Source organism: Sinocyclocheilus grahami, unplaced genomic scaffold (assembly GCF_001515645.1).
Source record: "Sinocyclocheilus grahami isolate Dianchi unplaced genomic scaffold, SAMN03320097.WGS_v1.1 scaffold71.1, whole genome shotgun sequence".
Classification (NCBI taxonomy): Eukaryota; Metazoa; Chordata; class Actinopteri; order Cypriniformes; family Cyprinidae; genus Sinocyclocheilus; species Sinocyclocheilus grahami.
The window spans coordinates 124,632-145,552 of record NW_015505250.1 but is presented as its reverse complement, the minus strand read 5'-3'; the positions used below and the strand labels follow the sequence as shown (position 1 = coordinate 145,552).

The window sequence follows — 20,921 nt, the reverse complement described above, 5'->3', positions numbered from 1 at the left end:
TTACTGTATTTTTAATCAAATCAGTGCAACGTTGGTGAGAATAAGAGACTTCCTTCAAAAACATAAAGTCAACTTTTGAACAGTAATGTGCCTGTTTATGAAACATTGTCTTTTGTTATATTCCCGTTGTGTCACCTGTTTTATAGAAGCAACCACTCAAAGCCATATGTAAATGACTGTAAGGCACGACCTCTCTGGTTTATTGCTTTAATAAACATGTGCCATCTATGAGATGTAATATGTGTCATTGCTAAGATTAAGCTTTATTTTCCTCATAAATTAATTAAAATCGAGTACCAGAGGAAACTTTTTAGTGTTTAATGTTTCATATTCAAAGCTTTCAAAACAGAGCTAAGACTGAACAAGCAAAACATTTCCAAACAGAGCGAAACACAGCCTGACTTAAAACATCTGCAAACTGCTCACAGTAAATAATGAATGACAAAGTTTCCTGTCTGGGGAAAAGGAGGAGGAAAAGTGATGGAGAGAAATGCAACAAGGGAGGGAGAGAGATTCAAGTTTCTTTTACCCTTTTTAGAGGAGACGTTTCCGAGCAGACGTTTGCATCACCTTCCCTCCTCCAGTTACCCCCCCCCCCAACCGCCATACCACCATTTTTTAGTTTACTCTCTTTTGTTTAATGTGACAGTTTCCTGCAACATTCTGCTTGTTTAGGAATCGAACTCAGTGTTTCTAAACGTTTTCTTAAGTGTTTTGGAGGTTTGTTTTATGATCTATCCTAGTTCCCCAAATCTTGTTAAACAATACTGTTCAAAAAATTGAGGTAGGTAAGCTTTTTTTTATAGAGAAGTCTTATGCGCACCATGCTCACATTTATTTGATAGAAATACAGTAAATTTGTGAAATATTAAAAATGTTAAATAATCTAATAACTTTTATATATTTTACCATGTAATTTATTTCTATGATGGCAAAGCTGAATTTTCATTATTCAAGAAACATTTCTCATTATTGAATAATATCTTAATCTTATTATTTGTTGATAACGGCGTATATTTATATTTACATTATAAATGTTTTTACTGTCACTTTTGATTAATTTATTGCATCTTTGCGGGTTTCAAATATTTCTTTAAAAAAGTTACTGACCCCACACTTTTGAACGGTAGTGTACATCCCAGTATTTATAATACATTAGTGCTTATTTGATGGAGTTTTTCTGTATTCTGAAGGAGGGCAATCTAACAGTTGCATCCTGGGAAGACCAAACATTCCTGTCCCATGGTGCTTTGCTTGCCAAGAGTTGTCAAGCAGCGATGAAGCTGGCCAGACATGGTACCGAGGCTCAGAATTTGGCTTTTCAGTACGGAAAACACCTCGCTCTGGGACACAAGGTGTGTACGCACAGTCACATACATGCATTGCAGGCACAAGCTGTTTCTCTGTACCTACTGTCTGCTTGAGTTACATTCTCCTGTTTTCTCTTTGTGTAGAAAGCTCATTTTACAAAATTCGTGGATATATGTGTGTGTCTTTGTAGCTAAACTCTGATCTACAGCCATTCGTGAAGAGTGGGTCAGAAGCGGCTGTGTTTAGTTTGGACTCGGCTCCTGTAATCTTCCACAGACAGATCGTAGGACCTGAGAGATGGCGGCACCAGCTAAAACAGGTACCAGACAACCAAATCTGAACACTTGCAGCTGTGTGATACTTCATTCATAGCCTCTCTGTAAAATAACCTGGTGAATCTCATCTCACATATTTCACTACAAAATGTAAAAAAATAAAAACAAAAATCAATTAAAAACAAAAATCAGCATAAACTAATAGGCACTACAACTAGTGGTCGGCCGATATTTGGCATTCTTCAAATATCGGCATTGGCCGATAACTTTTTCTGCTTGGCCGATGTGTTCGAGGTGGAACTTTTATTTTGACGGCGCTGAGAGCGGCAGCGCCTGAGCACACGATGCTCACATTCTCCCTCTTGTTTACTGTCGTTTTTAACAGTTCTGTCTAATACGGATAGAAGTCGGTCTAATAATCCGATAGAACGGTTAAACAAAGGAATTAATGTATACAGAAAGTATTATAACGATTGCTTTTATATTATTAGTAATAGAAAGGCAAACATTGTAATACTTTCTTGTTTGCCATCAGCATTAAGCAAATACGTATTTATATAATTTAAACAAATCTTTGAATGACTAATAAACATTTAATTTCTCAAACCTTGCAAACTTAGTCGAATCCAGCTGTGAGATCTTGTGAAGTGTGCATTTTTATCCAGCACGATCGCGTGTTCTCTGTGACGGTCGGTCCATGTGAATTGAATGCTTTAAACTTTAAACTCGTGATTTCAAATTATGCTGCGTTTTATATGTGTTACATCCTTGCTTTATTTGAAAAATATGATTCCCAGTGCACACAAACTTCCCAGAATGCTGAGTACCCTGTTGGTTACAGTGTTTACTTCCATTTTAATGATATTTTTATTAAATATTTATTTATTTGTGAAAAATACTTTGTCATCTAAAGTACAAGTATGTTTATTTTATACATTTATTTTTTAATCCATTGTCAAATGATTTCAAATTTCTTAAATATTAATAATAAAAATTAAAAAAATTAAATCGGCTTTATATCGGCTATCGGCCCCCCTGCTTTCCAAGATATCGGCATCGGCTGTCAAAAAACCAATATCGGTTGACCACTAAATACAACATATACTAGCTGTCAAAACTACCTGTCAAAAGTTTGAGGTTGGTAAATTTTTGTGTTTTTGTTTTAATAAATTAATAATTTTATTCAGAAAGGACGCATTAAATTGATGCTGAAAATACAGTTTTGCCAACACAAGAATACATTATAAAATATATTAGAATACAATATATTAAATAGAAAAGAGTTATTTTAAATTGTTACAATATTTCATGAAATGACTGTTTTTACTGCATTTTTGATCAAATAAATACAGCCTCTCAACACAGATTCAAACATTATAAAACTTTACCAACCCAAACTTTTGAATGGTAGTGTATACAACCACGAAGCATAAATATTTTCCTATTTTAGTATGTTTATTCACATTACAGTGATGAAAAAAATCATATGAGCTATGTGATTCTCAAGGCAGCTAGCAGACAGTTAAGCAAGTTTTACTGTATTATGTTTGATATTTTAACTGAGCAGACTAGCAGCTATTTTATCATTAATTGAAGTGATTCAATAAAATTTTAGTCTCTAGACTGGTGGCAAAACACCATTACGGTTCAGGTTTCATTGTGTCAGCATGATGTTCTCTGGATTCACATTTTTCTCTTTTCATTTCAGGTCCAGAATATGGCTAGACAGATTGATTACACAAAGGTAAGTGACTCCTGTTTTTTGATTACTAGAGAGGGAAAACCAAGTAACGAGTGCCTCATTTTAGTGTCTTCTTATTCAGAGAACTTGTGTTCATGTGTTTCAGTGTAAAAGCGACTAAATCAGTTGATTATTTTCACGGCCAATGAATAAGAGATCGAGATTGTATATTGAATTCAAGAGAAATCAATTCTCCTGGTCAAACCACTAATCAATGATTTCGGCCACAGTCTTTCTGATGAAACACAAATCGATTCCCCAGGAGTCACTCATGAAATCATTCCCAGAGTCCCAGCATGTGTGTGAATGTTTACAAACAAACAGAAAGAGAAGTTAATTAATATATGATCAATAAAAAAGAAACAAAGTTGAAGATGTTCATGCTTATTTAAATATATATTTTTGTAAGATGGCGAAACCTTAAATTACCTATTATTGTGACAACCAACAGTCCCCAGGAAAAGAACTTAATAAACATACTAAATTATAGCTTGACGAAAGTCTAAAAATGCACACAAAAAATAAGTTACTAAATATTATATTAGTTTATATATATATATATATATATATATATATATATATGTATGTATGTATGTCCAAATAATTCTTATTATTTTTTGTTTATTTCAGTTTTAATTATTTTAGTACATCAAGTTAAACTAAATAAAAATGAGAAAATATATTTTATATATTTTATATAATATAATATATTATATATTTCAATTTTAGTTTCAGTTACAGTTTTAGCTATCTATAATAACCCTGCTCGGTATAAAAACAATAGAAGTAAATGGAAAGTCTGCACCAGGATATAAAAAACTACATTTCTGTGAGCAAGTTCAAGAATGTAATCAAGTATTTGAATCTGAGGCATATTAAAGTAAAAGTTTAAGAATCGGTCATTGAAAAACCTACATTGATCGACCAGTGCTGTGAATATTGGTGGTTACAGCCCTCAGTGAGCCGATAGGAGATGTTTGTTCTGTAACTGATAGCAAGTTCAGAAATTTGATTTCCAAAGTCAGAAGGTGAAGAAAGACAGAAAGAAAGAAGGGGAGACAAATAGAGGTGGTGGGGAGGGGGCAGGAAGAGGAGGAGGAGGAGGGGACAAGCAGCTCGGGTCGCCAAAGAAACAGGATATTAGGGGATAGAGTGGCAGGTTTATTTGTAGAGGAGACAGAGAGACGGTTTGACAGCAGCATCACACAAGATTCTCCTTCAACAGGACACAGACAGACCAAGGGCTTCTTAGCACAACACATCCCAGAATTCATTTGGCAAAATGGCCTCCAGCAAAACATGTTTGTATGTGACAGTGGAGGACTACAAGACCATTTAAGTGAGGGAGAGTGTGGAATATTCTGGGTTTATGAAAATTATTTATGTTTAATAATATATGATGTTTATTTAGTATTGTGGTATTTTGGTATGTTATTTATGGCATATTGCTCATATATTAAAAAAATTATATATAGATAATCTACATTACTATTCAAAAGTTTACTGCCCATAAGATTTTTCTGAAAGAAATTAATACTTTGTTTCAATAAGGATGCATTAAATGAATCAAACATGACTTTGAAGACTTAACTTGTTCAAAACAAAATCATAAAAAAATCTGTTCTTTTAAACTTTCTGACCCCAAACTTTTGAATATTAGTGTATTCTTTTTAATAATGCATTATATTTGTTAACATTAGTTAGCATTACAGATCATGAACTAACACTGAACAACATTTTTACACCACTTATTCATGTACATTTATAAATACTATTGCTCAGTTAATTTGTTCATACATACTACATTAACTCATTTAATTTGTATGTTTTTAAATATTAAAAATGAATTACTGTATGTAGAAATTAACATTTAAACAAGATTAATAAATGCTGTAAAAGCATTTATTGTTAGTTTGTGATACCAAACACATTAGCTAATGTTTACAATTGTACCATTTTATAAAGTGTTACTGTCATTTGTATTGCAAGCAAATCCTGTTAATCTGTAGAAATTGCTTGTTTCAAATATGGGCTGGATATTTGTTCCTTGCCTCTAAATTTGGTTACAAGAATATTACGTTTCCTATATCAGTTTCATCAGTTTGATGGAGTGATATTAAAATTTCTCCTCATTCTTGCGTGCTCTGCAGCTCCGGGGCCTGATAAAGATGGACAGAGGCGTGAGCCAGGCGCTTGACCTGTGCAGTTACCACGGCAACAAGGCCTTGGAGGCCATGAAGTGCTTCCCACCATCAGAAGCTCGGTCAGCACTGGAAAACATGGCCTGCGCGGTCACCAAGTTCTGAAGGTGGATTCAATCTGGATGTATATAATATGAATCCAATTCAGTTTGATGCAGTTAATTAATGCTGAAACTGAGCCTGCCTGGAGTTTGATCATGCTTTTTTTTGGGTGCTGTTTTAAGAGGACTTACTTTGGAGTGTTTGTGGTTCTGACCTGCTCTACACTGATGAGTGTCGCACACAGTCGAGATTACCAGACTCATACACACTCTATGCATTTAGTCACCAAATCAGCTTTATCTTTTAAAATAAAATGAGATATCTTTTTGGGAAAAAAAATCAATATGTCTCTTCATTCTAAAATTTCAGTGATTCCTTGTGATTAATGGAGGTCAGTATTTCTATACACCACTTCAAAGAAGACAAACAAACATTATTGATATCATTGTAAGTTGATTTGTGACCATAGAGTAATGCACTGGTATTATAGGGGGCGGCATTAACCAAAATGTTTGTCTGAAAACCGATGACTGTGTGTGTGTTGTGGGTGCCCAGGGTGCTCCAGCAGCAGTGTTGGCAGTAATAATTAATGAGGTGAGTGTGTGACCTGAGTGAATGGGCAGGAAATGCTGCAGTATTGATCAGCTCAGCGAGAGGACTGGCGCCAGCCTGGGCAGCCTGCGGTTTCCCGGGTGACCACGGGGAGGACGACTAGGGTGTGAAGTGGGGCGTAGGGGAGTGATGGTCACCGCCGACAGCCACCGGGCCACACACACACACTTGAATTGCTTGAAGGACAGAAAGGGAAGAACATGCATACAGGAACATCAGTAGTTCAGTGTTCCTTCCATGTCTCTCTCTGGCCTCAGATATGTTGGCAGAATATTACACTAAGCTTGCTCGGTAAGAGCGGGACAGCCCTCTGGACATACATGAAAAATTCATTTTGGCCTCAAGCAGACCTGAGAAAACTTCCCGTGAAAACTTATGAAGATGGAAACAAAGAACAAGCAGCTCTTCCTGACACAACATCTCCTGTCAGAGGCAAACTCTTGCACTGTCTTGCCCTGATCAGAGTTTGTTCAGACTTTATTATTAGTGTCACTGTGATCTGACTTCTTTATTACAGATTCAAATATCATACTAAGTGCAGAAGGACAGTATGATAGGTCATGAGTGGCCTTTTGATCTTTTGTTTTGTGGGTTTTTGGGTCTCTATACCTCAATGAGATTGTTCGAATCACAATTTAATTAGTTGTGTGGAAGTTTGCTTCATTTAATCAGTCATAGCTAACACTTTACAGACTGGAAGAAATCAATGTATTATTGAATTTTCTTGCAATTTTCGTTAGTTGATCATTGCTGGCTAAGTTTGTACCCGTCTTTCATTGACCTGGCCTGAAAGACAAGCCCAAAATAAGTGATCCAGTCTGGAAAACTAAGCCCAAAACATAAACCTGTTTTTTTTTTGTTGTAAATAATTTTATTTAAGAAAACTCTTACTGTTGCATCAAAAGCAACTTGTAATGGCATAAAGATGCTGCAATCAAATTACTTAAGATGTCAAAATAGACTGGTAAAAAAAAGTTTGTCAGTTTGTGGGAACAGACAGAGAAACATTGGCAGCTCTTCCTGACACAACATCTCCTGTCAGAGGCAAACTCTTGCACTGTCTTGCCCTGATCAGAGTTTGTTCAGACTTTATTATTAGTGTCACTGTGATCTGACTTCTTTATTACAGATTCAAATATCATACTAAGTGCAGAAGGACAGTATGATAGGTCATGAGTGGCCTTTTGATCTTTTGTTTTGTGGGTTTTTTGGTCTCTATACCTCAATGAGATTGTTCGAATCACAATTTAATTAGTTGTGTGGAAGTTTGCTTCATTTAATCAGTCATAGCTAACACTTTACAGACTGGAAGAAATCAATGTATTATTGAATTTTCTTGCCATTTTCGTTAGTTGATCATTGCTGGCTAAGTTTGTACCCGTCTTTCATTGACCTGGCCTGAAAGACAAGCCCAAAATAAGTGATCCAGTCTGGAAAACTAAGCCCAAAACATAAACCTGTTTTTTTTTTGTTGTAAATAATTTTATTTAAGAAAACTCTTACTGTTGCATCAAAAGCAACTTGTAATGGCATAAAGATGCTGCAATCAAATTACTTAAGATGTCAAAATAGACTGGTAAAAAAAAGTTTGTCAGTTTGTGGGAACAGACAGAGAAACATTGGTACACAAAATTACGATTAAGTCATCATATGTTTGTTCTATGAGAGGCAACCACTAATAAGCCCAAATAAGCCATTGTATTATGAAAATATGCCCCCCCCCCAAAAGAAATGTCGCAACCCAAGACTGTCCAAATCTACAGTACACTGCTGTCCTTTTTTTTTTTAACTGGTAGAAACTTCTCAGATTCCTCAAATTATTAATTTTTTTAAAAAGGAGGTGAAATTTGTACTCCACTAGCAGGGTTGCTAGATCCGCATAATCTGCTGTTATGCACTACACACACATTTCAACTTCACTGTATAGTAGTGATATATAAACAGCCTATTTTCATAAATAAATACTTGTTATACATTTCTGCACACAGGCTCCCTACCAGTTATATATCACAGTTTTATCATTGGTAGAATATAAACTAGTGAGAACAAAATGATTCAAACAAGTATTTCCGTCAAATATAATTTATGAAATGTCAAACCTTTTAACCCGCGGTAACAGTGTAGCCCAGTTCCACGGGAAAACCACAGGCTTGGCAAAGCTGAGCATAATGATCGTTTCCAAGCAGGTTTCCCCAAACTCTTTCCATCTGCCATTGGTGCACAAACCGATAGTCCTGCCCCAAAATCACGCTATTGGTTCAGCCAGTGTTACTGGTCCGAATGCTCAAACAGGCAGTTTTGATAACGCCAGTGTTTACTTTTTAAGTCTATGCATTTATTTATTTATATAGAAAATGTATTACTAGCCTATAGTTTGTATTCTGGACATTCATTAAAAAACGTTTTTGTGTGTGTGGGTTATGGGGTCAGACGGCGGCCTATGGAAAGTACAGTACACACAGACTTGGAGTGTGAGTTTATGGCCTTCAGTATCATCACCCTGGTAACCTGATCCTGTCTGTTTTTGCGCATGGAAATGATTTTTGCGGTTTGGCTGTTCGTGGCAATCCGATCTCCTGATGATTGTGGCTGGATTCGCACAGGTAGAGCAAGCGAGACAGTGTGTTTGATAGCAGCTCCACTTCAGCAAAGCTCAAAGCTATTACAACACTCATTTATTCCGTGCAGACAGGCGACTCTCCGCCTCCTTTATGTTTGGGTCTGTGTGAGTTATTTTAGGACAGGAGGGGGCTGGTCCGAGATCAGTCACCTATTGGTCTCCGTGCATTGAAACTAAAATTTTAATATCGGTGTTTTGGGTCTTTGTATAATAAAATTAGGCTAATAGGAAGCGCTCTTGTTTTGCATGTGACAAGCATTTTGTCACGTGTACTTATAGACTCAAAGCATTTTTATAGCATTTTTAGCTGAAATGAAAAGCAAAACAATTAATTGCACAGCAGTTGACTTATGTCTATCAGTTTGATTGTATTTTCCTTGCGTGTTTATCCAACAGCTTATTATTAAAACAATTATGATTGTAATAGGAGTTTTAGCTTGGAGGACAGAATACATGAAAGAGACTTTTGAAGTAGGGAGGCGTTTGAAATGTCTTAAGTACGCGGGTTTTTTTGGGGGGGGGGGCACAAATGCACTAAAATATATATCCTCTCGATTTGACGGATGCAATTCTTTTTTTTCTCATGAGATAAAAAAATGAGATGAGCGCATGTTGAAATTAGTCTTTAACGAGCAGCGCGAGACTCCCCGTTCCCATAGAACAGCGGCGCGAGCGTCATCGCATGAGCGCGTGATGGATCAAACAGCCCACATTACCTGAATAATGACCGGCGCCTCATCACACCCACACCTCAAAGAGCCACGGCTCCGTGACATAATGCAGACATCACTAATGCAGACATCACTAATGCGCGTTACGGGACATTGGCCACCTCGGGTGCCGCTGATGAGTGTCTGAGAACAGTTTCAGAGGTGTGCGTTTGCGTGCGAGAAGGAGGGCAACAGTGGACTTATTTCACCTATTTGCTTTAGTGCAAGATGCTGCAGTATGTTGTTTTGTGGTTTGGGTTTGTAACAGACAATGTTCGTCTCCCATAAATAGATCGTGAATTAGATCTATTTAGATCTCCTTGTTGTTTATATAAATATGAATTTGTTTTATTTTTCAATTTCAAATTACTTTATTGGCGTGATTTGCCTCAAACAATAATAAAAAAATATATATACTGTTAATAAAAATAACAAAAATGTGTTAATAAAATAATGACAATATATACATTTAAATACAATTGCAGATTATTTATTTGACAGCAAAACATTTCACAATACAGTAACGCAACTTTGCCCTGCAGAACTTATCATATCCACTAGACGGCAGTTCATTGGTAAACTGGCCGTAAACAACATAAAAGCGCTGACATTGTTGCAGTTAGTTAAATTATATTAATATGTTGTTGGCTAGTTGTAACTATCATAGACAAGAATATGAAGTTTAGCCTATTTATGTGCTGATAAAGTTAATAATGGCTTTTCTATATAACATGATTATATGTAAAAGAGTACAGAAAGCAGTTTAGACCTACATCATTTAAAAGTGCGCACACGTAGGCTACATTACTCAAACAACTTGCATAGGTTTTCTTAAAAAAGTGCCAACCTTTAACCGGGTTACTATTTCAGCTGGTGGGAAACTATACAGAACCATGCATTTAGGATAATTATAATGCTTTGGCGATTAGTATGCAAAATGCACTACTACTTTATCACTTTTTCATTTAATTTTAAAACAACATTTTGAAATCTACAATTTGATAATGAGAATGATACATTTTGGTCTTAAATGTTGCAGATAAATTGTTCTTTTGGGCAGCATATGGTTTCATAAAGAAAGTCAAAAAATCGAATCAAAAATACAATACTTCGAGTCGAGTCACTAACACACGAAGACTTAGTAAATGAATAACTTATCATATCCACTAGACGGCAGTTCATTGGTAAACTGGCCGTAAACAACATAAAAGCGCTGACATTGTTGCAGTTAGTTAAATTATATTAATATGTTGTTGGCTAGTTGTAACTATCATAGACAAGAATATGAAGTTTAGCCTATTTATGTGCTGATAAAGTTAATAATGGCTTTTCTATATAACATGATTATATGTAAAAGAGTACAGAAAGCAGTTTAGACCTACATCATTTAAAAGTGCGCACACGTAGGCTATATTACTCAAACAACTTGCATAGGTTTTCTTAAAAAAGTGCCAACCTTTAACCGGGTTACTATTTCAGCTGGTGGGAAACTATACAGAACCATGCATTTAGGCTAATTATAATGCTTTGGCGATTAGTATGCAAAATGCACTACTACTTTATCACTTTTTCATTGAATTTTAAAACAACATTTTGAAATCTACAATTTGATAATGAGAATGATACATTTTGGTCTTAAATGTTGCAGATAAATTGTTCTTTTGGGCAGCATATGGTTTCATAAAGAAAGTCAAAAAATCGAATCAAAAATACAATACTTCGAGTCGAGTCACTAATACACGAAGACTTAGTAAATGAATATTTTTTTAAACCAAATATTATTAAATGCAAAACCTGTGAGAACAAAGTACATCCAAACAATTCGTGGTAGCCTATCGTTTGGTTTTCTTGGTGTTGCTTACATTTCCAATCTCATTACTCAGAATTAGCTGAAAGTCATTTATTTAACCGTACCACCATCAAATCAATCGTTTTAGAATAAAACAACAGAATACACTATAAAACGTGTATGTATATATATATATACGTATATGGTTATTACAAGTTTTCTAAAACGAATTCAACTGAACACTGTGATGTAGGTTTGTATGGTCACGAGCGTCTATGACGCGGGTGATGTTACCCTCGTGGAACTCAGGCGCGAGACTCGAGGGGCCTCTTGAAATGACTAGTGTGTCACGAGAAGTCCCACGCCACAGCGCGCACTCCGCGCGTTTCACTGCCACGGCACAGCAGCTCAGGGATTCACGTGAGCCGTGAAATCCCACAGCCGTGCGGAAATGACACAGTACCGTCACGTCACGCGAGAGGGCACTGACTAGAGAGAGGGGAAAAAGCAGCGGAGAAAAACACGGACAAGTTACCCGTGGACAAATCCTCTGGATTTAAAAACGTGACCATGGCTAATGCCTCCTAACCTGCACACGGCTGCCCGGAGTCGAAAAGGTGAGTTTGAGTTTATGCGCGCCGTGTTGCGGGAGACGGAGCGAAAACTCATCGGTGGATGTTTTTCTTGCCGTGTCACGCAAGAGGGAGAGTTGCGCACGGGGGAGGCAGGGAGGGGAAACACGAGAGAAGGGCAGCACTCCGTATTACAGCAAAAAAAACCTAAAGAGTACGTTATTTTCTTAAGACATATGCAGTCCACAGATGGAACGCAGTAGGGAGCCGCTTGTCAGTCTGTCTCCCCGGTTGTAGCGATCCGTGGGGTTTCCACTGGAAGAATGAGGAAGTGGAGCCGGTGGACGGGGGTCGGTACGGTGAAGCAGCGCCTCTCTGGTGCTCTGGCGAGGCTTCACGGTGCAAGACATGAAAAACAAATAGAAACACAATCTCGCAGAGCTTCACCGAAGAGAGAATTCACTCTGAGAATAAAGTTTTACGCGCATCATAATCTTCACACGCTTGCCATGACATTTGTGACCAGTCATTTGTAATACTGACTTCACTGTGTTTCAGCAGGCCAAGTGCTTCCTCTTTTTAAAACGAATGATTATACATAAAGATTTAGTCAATTTAGCAGTCAGATATTGACTGACAAGTGTAAGGGAGAAGTGCATAAGAAATGTATGTGGTCAGTTTAGACGTGTGACTATCAGATCATATCAGTAATCAGTCATGGGTCTTGTGTGTCTCTTCCCAGGACATGAGCTCTTCTGTGTGCATGGTTAATGCAGACGGACAAGTGCCTGATAAAAGTATGTAAATAACGATTCACACTAAAATCATTCTCATCTTTCTTTGCCTTTAGTGAACTTAAATTAAACATCACAATATCTCTGTATAGCAACATGCATCACATCAAAATTAACACAGTCCAAATCAAACTATCCCGTGAAATGAATTGACTCACCTTAGGATCAAATGGAGATGTTGTATTGAACTAGCTTGTAGGATCACTGGTGACTGGATCACCTGAAATGGACACCAGCACTAAGCACAATAACATTTAAGAGAGTTAGAACATCAGATGTTGTCAAAAAGGCATGACATTGCATTTGCAGTGTAAATGCTTACCTCTGCATTTACATTTACAAAAATTATTCAACCACTGCCTTAAAACAAGCATTCTAAACTTGCTGGTTACATGCGACTTTAAAGTCACCATGAAATCAACCATTCTTATTTTATGGAATGTTGCTGTGTTTATTATAAATTATTCATCTGTACATGCCATAATCATGCACCGCCCTACATTTTTCTTGTTTGAGAAGCTATTTCACTCGATAAGTAGCCTAGATATGATGATAACAATTGCCATTTCATGCCAACAACAGTGAAAAAGCATGAAACGAGCATACAGTATGTACATATTCACAACACCTCAAGGAACATGTTCAGTATGCCTGATATCAATATGTAGTATCAAAGGTCACTAAACACTTTAAGTGTAACACTTCACACACAAACCAGTTTATAGAGGTTCGCCAACAAAAATAACTGCTTGAATTCTTGTCAAATCACAGCATTTGTAAATAATAAAAAGATAAAAGATCAAAAAAGATAAAAATGTAAATGGTCACAGGAGATGCATGTTACTGCCAGTTGTAATTATCTCAGCTGATCATTTGTGATCAACTGAGACAGATTTTTATACCAGATGTAAGTTAGACCAATGGGTTCTGCCTCATTAAAGTTGTACAGAGTTGTGAGGTGATGTCTGTCAGCATTCTTGAATGTTTATGAACAATTGGATTTTTCTCCAGAAGTTAAAGTTGAGAAAGATGCAGAGGATGTTATTAAAAACACGGAGGGAAAGATGGAGAGCTTCTTTAAGCGCATTACAAAACGATCAGCAACAGACACAGGCCCTGAGGTGGAATGGCCCACTAGCGGGAAGAGGGTCAAGGTGACAACACAGGTAAGATAAAATGCCTGTAATGAAAAGGAACATTTGTTACAATCACAACATTGATTCTTCTACTGGTTAAACATTGCATTTGGGATATAATTGGCTAAATACCTGTTATCTACATCTGGCTTGACTTAACTTTTGGTAAAAACTATTAAAAGCAACATGTCACACTTACCTTCCAGGCAGAAGAACATCTCCTTGACAACAGTTCAGATAATGGAAGCAGGTCATGTTCTCACAGCCACAGATTATCTCCACTGGAGCAGATTCCCATCTCTTCATACAGGAAACCACTCTACAGCATCACACATCGCATTTCTGAGCGTAAATCTGCATCCAATCTGGACCAGAACGGAGCCCACAATGGAGTCCGAGAAAGCCATAATGGTGTCCACTTCCAAAAACTAGGCAACTCTAGAAAGTATCACAAGTTTAAGGCCTCCCCTAATGTGGGGGTCACAGGGTCTCCTGCTGCCTTGGATTCGCACCTCTATCCGCTCATAGAGAAGATGTTCTTCCTCCTCAACACGCTGAATTCCAGCATGACCCAGCTGCACAGTAAGGTAGATTTGCTCTCGCTTGAAGTGACGCGCATCAAAAAGCAGATGAAGCCCTCTGAGATGGTCATGGAATTTCAACCTCCTCCTGAATACCAGCTGACCAGCGAAGAAATCACCCAGTTGATGGAGCAAGCGTCCACTGCTGGAGATCTTGGCTGCAGACTCCTTGTTCAACTGTTCCCAGAACTTTTCTCAGCAAAAGAATGCACGCATGGCTGCAGCACATGCAGCCTTACAACCGAACGGACTTTAGATTCATTGCACCTTCAGCTAATACGTAACTATGTGGAAGTCTGCTACCCATTGGTGAAAAATGAAAATGTCTGGCAGACAGAGTGCTTGCTGCAGATCAATGATTTCTTGAATCGTTTCTGGGCTCAGAAGGACATGGAGAGTGGTCAGATGTGTGACAAAGAGCCTCCAATGGTTGTCGGGTTTGACATGGAACCGAATCATGCTTGCCATTTCATCAGTGAAGATGCCCAGGATGAGAATCTTTCCCTCAACTCTGGAGAGAACAATTATGTTTGTCCCAACAATGTCAGTTCAGATGTAGTATATGACCAACATGAGGCCACTGGTGACGACTCTGAAGACTTGACATCGCCAGAGGAGCTTGTCGTGTTTTTGTTGAACAGACTCTTTCCAGAGGTGTTTGAGGAGGGCAAGTTGCCAGAGGGCCACAACAGCATTGGACAGCTGATCATTGACTCAGACAGACTAGAAATGATACGTAAATACATGGAGGCCAATTTCCCTGATATCCCGGAAGAAACCTGGCTGCAGCTGTGCGTGCAACGAATGGAGGAAGCACTGGAGAATGCGTCAGTCAATGGCAGCAGTCGTGACAACCGAGAGATGTACGACACCACACATCTCCCTGATAGTATCTCCATTGTTAAGATCAGTGACCTGTGCGATTACGAGAAACCAAATCGCAGGTCTAAGAAATCATGTCTGGAGCCTGTGGATTTTGACCAACTGGAGATTCCTCCTCCAGGCTTTGATGTTCCTCAGGAGTATTTACTTACTAAGGAACAGCTAAAGAATAACTATGAAAGCAGTTTATCAATTGGGAACTTTGCATCTCGACTCCTGGTTCTCATGTTCCCTGAGCTCTTTACTTATGAGAATGCACGAAAATACTATAACTGCAGTGGCTCTCTAGGAAAGAAACGGCTAGATCCCCTACGAATCAATCTCATCCGACATTATGTCCAGCTGCTTTACCCACAAGCTAAGAACGACCGTGTGTGGACCCTTGAGTTTGTTGGCAAACTTGATGAGCGCTGTAGGCGACGGGATACTGACCAACGGCGATCATATCAGCAACAACGGAAGGCATGTTCACCTGACCAAGAGCCTGACCCAAAAGACTCGCTGCTAAATGCTGGCCAAATCAATGTTCTCGCTTTAGATCGTCTGAAAGAGGACTTTGAAGTCCTATCTTCACCCCTGGAGAAGAGCAGCAAGGACTTCTGCAAAATTCCTCTTGAGGACCTTTCGGTGTCCACCCCAGACTTCCCAGTGCCTTCTGAGTACCTGCTCACGGATGCTGAAGTAAGGGAAATTGTCCAACAGAGTCTGTCTGTGGGAAATTTTGCTGCTCGCCTTCTTGTCCGTCTCTTCCCAGAACTTTTCACACAGGAAAATTTACGGCTGCAGTACAACCACTCTGGGGCCTGCAACAAGAAACAGCTGGACCCTGTGCGTCTCCGACTTATTCGTCATTATGTGGAGGCCGTCTACCCAGTTGACAAAATAGAGGAAGTGTGGCACTATGAATGCGTGCCAAGCATTGATGAGCGCTGCAGGCGCCCCAATCGCAAGAAATGTGACATTCTAAAGAAGGCAAAGAGATCAAACAACACTGTGACTTATTCTTAGACAATGTTCCTGCAAAGTGCAGACCTGTTTTCTTAATAATTTACACAACATACCTGTTATTTGCACAAGTCCATAAGCTGAAGCATACTGAAACCTGTTATTGTTTAAGGTCTCGTCCGGCTGGTCGAGTTCATGTCCATGGCCTTTAAATGGTTTAGTAGGTGACAGAAAGTTGGTGATTGAAGCCACTTTCACATGACAGTGAAATATTAGTGTTACTATTTATATGCCAACATATGATTGATGTTATTCTAATGTCTAATTAATAGATAAGCTAAAGTTAGCCTTAATCAACTTAAATGTAAACATTTAGTTCTTTAAAAATAATAGGTCACTTTAGTTTGGGGTGAGAGCAGAGAAGATATGTTTTTTTTAGCAATGTTGCAGCACTGGCCTTTTCTAATTATCAACATATTGAAGTATGTCCTGCCTTACAGGAAGTAAATCTTATTCATCTGTACTTAACTATAGCACCAGGTTATATGTTAAATATTTTTAAATAAAAATTCACTTCCTAGCCAAGATGGGTTTCATGTTCCTTTTTATTTTACTTCAGATACACAAGTGAGGGTCATTAGGAGCCTTTTATCGTCAGAGAAAATAAAATAAAAAAAACCTAAGGGAAGACAGATTCTTTTTTCTTTGATGTTTATTGAGATTAAATTTGTGTTGTTTGTATATTCCACCACTTGACCATTATAATGAAGAAAAAAAGAAAGAAATACAGTTTGGAAACTGTATTTGTGTGGGTCTGACTCATTAATATTTTGCATAAATGCTGTGTAAAAACCTTTTAATATTTATTTTTTGTTTGTTTTTGTCTGGCTCTCTTAGTGCAGCTGTATGCAAAGGCACTCTGAAAACTGCTCATTGAAAATCTACCAATGTCATAAAGACAATGGTAAAAACTAAATAAGGTATCATAAACAAGGAATCAGAAAACAACTGATTTCCCAAATACTATCTGATTCATCTCACAATGTTAGTAAACATAAAAATAAAAACTTGCATATAACCAAAACCACCTCTAAACAATAGGATGTTTTTGTGTTCCATTTGTGACCTGTAAAGTTAATAAAAATAATCTTTAAGTAGTATGAAACAGTTATGAACTACTGTTAAGTGAATAGATGTGAAAAGGACCTTCAGTTTTTGTTGGGCATTGAAAAACTCATTAACTCCTCAATCTGCAGTTTCAGAATCAAATGGTTGGAGAGTGGAATAGGAAATATCAGTTCCGTCCCATTTTCTGATCTTTCACCTCTCATACACATCACAGAATTGGTCTTTACTGCTTGTACACATCCTTTCTGGGAAGTTGTAGGTGTTTCCAGCATCTTAGAATGACTCTCTGCTTTTCTGCGTCTTTTGTCTCTCCAACCACCTTTTTTAAGATCACTCTCTTCAGCAAGACTGTGTCCATTTCTTTGTCCTCATTTAGGATCAGATCCAGTGTATCCCCCACTTTAACCTGCAGGAGGGAGCAGACCATGGACTGTTAAATTAAGGTGCCATTTCTGCTTGTACTAACCGGTACTCAAGATGAATTAAGTAATGGGAAGACTACCACAAGCGGGGTCGTTTTTTTTTTATTGCATCCATAATTTGTTCAGCTAGTGTTCGATATTTTCGAGGAAAGTTCTTTCTGATTATACCACTAGAGGGTGCTGACTCACCATTTTACTCTTCTTGGTGAATTTCTGACCATTCAGTCTCAATTTGAGGTTATAGAAAGCATCCTCCACACCACTATAAAACAGATACATGTGTTAGTCACTGCCACTGGCCAAAATACCACAAACTAAATGTACAGCCTGAGATAAAGGAGAGCAATATGAGCAAAGATTATACGAACACCATCAGTCCATTCTCTAATCGGGTTCTATGAGGTAAAACTGAGTTACATCTGCAATCGGAACTGAAAACTCAAATTTGCAACTAACCAGTGTGGCAGAATTAATCTCTGAACATGATGAACAGTTTCTCTGACTTACTTTCGTGCAATATCCAATCCGGTCTTCAAAACCAGATCGAAACGTAGAGATTGGACAGTTTTCTCATGGTCTTTATAGTCTTTTGGCAGGCCTGGGTCATCTGGAAGCTCATCCTCATAATCACTAGCCTCTGCATCTTCCTCCTCCTCCTCTGGCTGCTGCATTGCTTTTTGCTTCCCTTTTTTTCTCGTGCTCTTGAGCCGGGCCTGATGGAGCGACCAGCTCTGCCGAGTGTCCCATGATCTTGGCCACATAGCTGTACGGTGTGTTTGGGGAGTGGCTGAACCCCACAACTGACGCGCGTGTAATGTTCGCGGGCACCACATGCTGAGACCAGAGGCATGGCATGGTGTGAGCAGCTGGAGGGAGTTCAGTCTGCCTAGCTGCCGCAGGGCCAGTGCCTGCACTGACAGATTCTGCATACTGTGACACTGAACACAGACACAAGAGAAAAAGAGCAGAGAAAAGGTGTAACATGCATGCACACTTTTCATTCTTCAAAGTCAACAAGTGCCTAGACTCAGCTCTAACCGCTCTGTAAATTTTAGAAACCAACTTCAAGGTGTGTGCCCTGGAATGCTTTTTTAAATAGTAAAGGAGCTCTAATGTATGCTGGCCATTTGTTGTCTGCTTCTACTTCACTATTCATTTTTTATATTTGTCATGTATATTTGTTTCTATCATCATATGTATACCAATACATACATATACAGTTCTATACATATATACAGTGCTTAACAAATTTATTAGACCATCTGTCTTAAGGAGAAAACAAATATATTAGGAAAATCCGTGTATCATTTGATCAGTCGTTTTTTGATTTAATATTGAAAGTAGAAAAATGAGAAAACAGCTCCTTTAACGTTATGTTCAAAATAACTACAAAATGTCATGCCTTTGAAAAGAGAACAACAGAATGCGCTGCTTTAGCCCGTCTTGGTCTCCTTGAGCATCTTTCTGGCGCATGCCACAAACATGAACCACAGGGAATACTTGTCTTTTTAAAAGGCTTCATTTAGATTATTTTACATTAAATGCATCATATAAGTCACTTTGGAATAAATCAGAGTAGGCCTATGTATCGTGATAAAAAAAATGTGACTTTACGGTCTGGAAATACTTTAGGCTATAGCAAATAATTTTGCGGACCCCCTATCACTTTAAGAACCGCTGGTCTACACAGAAGAAAGACCTGTCTAGACTCTGCCCCGGTACGAGTTGTGTCGAGCTATTCATTAGTCTGTTTGATGAGAAGAATATGAAATTGATAAAATGGGTTATTAATCCGTACAACTGCAGCAGTGGAGGACTATTATTCTGCTGCGTGATACTGTGGAAGAACTGATGATAGCACAGTTTGATCTTCGGCTGACCAATCAGCAGAAAGTGGCGTTTAATTCCCGCCCACATGTAGAAATCGAATATTCAAGCTGTTTATTCATTTTTCCACCCATGAACGAAAAACTTAAAAATTAAAGCTGAATTCTCTTTTTCGTTTTTTGGAAAAAAACGAAAAAGGAGCCGTTTTCTCATTTTTCTACTTTCAATATTAAATAAAAAAAACGAATGATCGAATGATACACGGATTTAGGAATCTGTCAAAAACAACTAAATAGTCTTTATTCAAACATAATAACAAAAATATTATATATTTTATTTTTTATTTTGTATGACCTCCTTTGGCTTTGATAAAAGCTTGCATTCTTGCTGGCATTGTTTGTATGTACTAAACTATATTTTAGCATTAGAAACACTAACGTTACTGTGACTAAAGAGCTTACACATACTGATGATTTTGGTAATCACCAATACTGTTAGTTTAAGGCAGCTGTGGCACAAGCCTTACGTTGGGTGATGGTCTAAAACACGTTAAGCACTGTATATATTCAACAGAATGCACTACAATACACAGAAAATACGTCATTTTGAAATAATTCCCAGCTTAATTTCTTTCACAAATTTGCATTTGTGTATAGATGTAAGCATACAATATGTACAGCTCGACGTCGCTGAGGACTTGTCTGTCCACATAACGTTACCCAAATAACTAATTTGAGGAGAAATATAAATGATAGTTAAGTACAGACATAAGGGAAAGCATGATATGAAAAATATGACATTCTCATGACGATATATCATCAGAGTTTGCATAGACAGCATCTCATAATGTGTTTGTAACCAACACCAATGCTCACGACAATTCTTCAGGATACTTCACATCAACAAATGCAAAAACAACACTTGTTGTTTGTTTGACAACGACTTAAAAATATCATTTTTACCTGAGTTGTGTGATCTCCCCTTGACACTCTAATCTCGAGTTTACCAACGAGCACAGTAAAAACAAGTCAGCAGTCGCTGCTATTGTAGTGGTGCACATTTTACAGCGCCCTCTAGAGTCGGGATGAATTATTATACACAACGCAGAATTATATTTAATCATTAGGGTTTTAGAGATATCGTAAAGTTGTGTATAGCCTATATTAGCTCATAAACATTACTATTTTTTTTCAGAATGCTTTGGGCACTATGTGTGCTATCTATGCCGTTCTAGTGGTATTCTGCACACATTTATATAAGACTAAACCCCCGCCCAGTCAAACGCACTTGTTTCTCTGGATTGGTGGCTGGCGTTGGACGTCTGGGGGCCAGC

At 37.9% G+C, this 20,921-nt stretch overlaps 3 protein-coding genes across 6 annotated transcripts in view; 2 read left to right on the top strand and 1 right to left on the bottom strand.

Moving 5' to 3' along the window:
- Positions 1-5,900, top strand: part of LOC107585477 (decaprenyl-diphosphate synthase subunit 2-like) — a 33,849-nt gene extending 27,949 nt beyond the window's left edge. Inside the window, exons 5-9 of the mRNA XM_016272504.1 lie at positions 1,194-1,355; positions 1,502-1,630; positions 3,295-3,330; positions 5,478-5,635; positions 5,753-5,900. Of these exons, the coding sequence (XP_016127990.1) occupies positions 1,194-1,355; positions 1,502-1,630; positions 3,295-3,330; positions 5,478-5,633 (483 nt within the window). The 3' untranslated portion in view covers positions 5,634-5,635; positions 5,753-5,900. The remainder of the gene's footprint in view (positions 1-1,193; positions 1,356-1,501; positions 1,631-3,294; positions 3,331-5,477; positions 5,636-5,752) is intronic.
- Positions 5,901-11,503: 5,603 nt separating this feature from the next.
- Positions 11,504-16,721, top strand: LOC107585475 (BEN domain-containing protein 3-like). 2 transcript variants are annotated; one of them, XM_016272498.1, is made up of 4 exons: positions 11,504-11,918; positions 12,616-12,670; positions 13,679-13,833; positions 14,010-16,721. In XM_016272498.1, the coding sequence occupies exons 2-4, from the start codon at positions 12,619-12,621 to the stop codon at positions 16,272-16,274; spliced, it is 2,472 nt and encodes an 823-aa protein (XP_016127984.1). In that variant the 5' UTR covers positions 11,504-11,918; positions 12,616-12,618; the 3' UTR covers positions 16,275-16,721. The 2 variants fall into 2 exon arrangements, with proteins under 2 accessions (XP_016127984.1, XP_016127985.1); XM_016272499.1 differs by lacking the exon at positions 12,616-12,670.
- A 190-nt stretch (positions 16,722-16,911) lies between these two features.
- On the bottom strand, positions 16,912-20,634 carry LOC107585479 (uncharacterized protein C6orf203-like). Of its 3 annotated transcripts, none has more exons than XM_016272507.1 (5): positions 20,551-20,634; positions 20,266-20,315; positions 18,269-18,699; positions 17,951-18,023; positions 16,912-17,745 (listed from the first exon to the last, which is right to left on the bottom strand). In XM_016272507.1, the coding sequence occupies exons 3-5, from the start codon at positions 18,688-18,690 to the stop codon at positions 17,563-17,565; spliced, it is 678 nt and encodes a 225-aa protein (XP_016127993.1). In that variant the 5' UTR covers positions 18,691-18,699; positions 20,266-20,315; positions 20,551-20,634; the 3' UTR covers positions 16,912-17,562. The 3 variants fall into 3 exon arrangements, with proteins under 3 accessions (XP_016127993.1, XP_016127992.1, XP_016127991.1); XM_016272506.1 differs by having other exon boundaries at positions 20,308-20,315; XM_016272505.1 differs by lacking the exon at positions 20,266-20,315.
- Positions 20,635-20,921: the final 287 nt, after the last annotated feature.

What these genes read in the sequence shown, in the direction of transcription:
- LOC107585475 (XM_016272498.1), top strand. Translation starts at nt 12,619, where the DNA reads ATGAGCTCTTCTGTGTGCATGGTTAATGCAGACGGACAAGTGCCTGAT. An exon ending in CGGACAAGTGCCTGATAAAA is followed by an intron (nt 12,671 to 13,678) that starts GTATGTAAATAA and finishes ATTTTTCTCCAG; the next exon opens with AAGTTAAAGTTGAGAAAGAT. An exon ending in GGGTCAAGGTGACAACACAG is followed by an intron (nt 13,834 to 14,009) that starts GTAAGATAAAAT and finishes CTTACCTTCCAG; the next exon opens with GCAGAAGAACATCTCCTTGA.
- LOC107585479 (XM_016272507.1), bottom strand. Translation starts at nt 18,690, where the DNA reads ATGCAGAATCTGTCAGTGCAGGCACTGGCCCTGCGGCAGCTAGGCAGA. An exon ending in GGATTGGATATTGCACGAAA is followed by an intron (nt 18,024 to 18,268) that starts GTAAGTCAGAGA and finishes TCTGTTTTATAG; the next exon opens with TGGTGTGGAGGATGCTTTCT. An exon ending in TCACCAAGAAGAGTAAAATG is followed by an intron (nt 17,746 to 17,950) that starts GTGAGTCAGCAC and finishes TCCCTCCTGCAG; the next exon opens with GTTAAAGTGGGGGATACACT.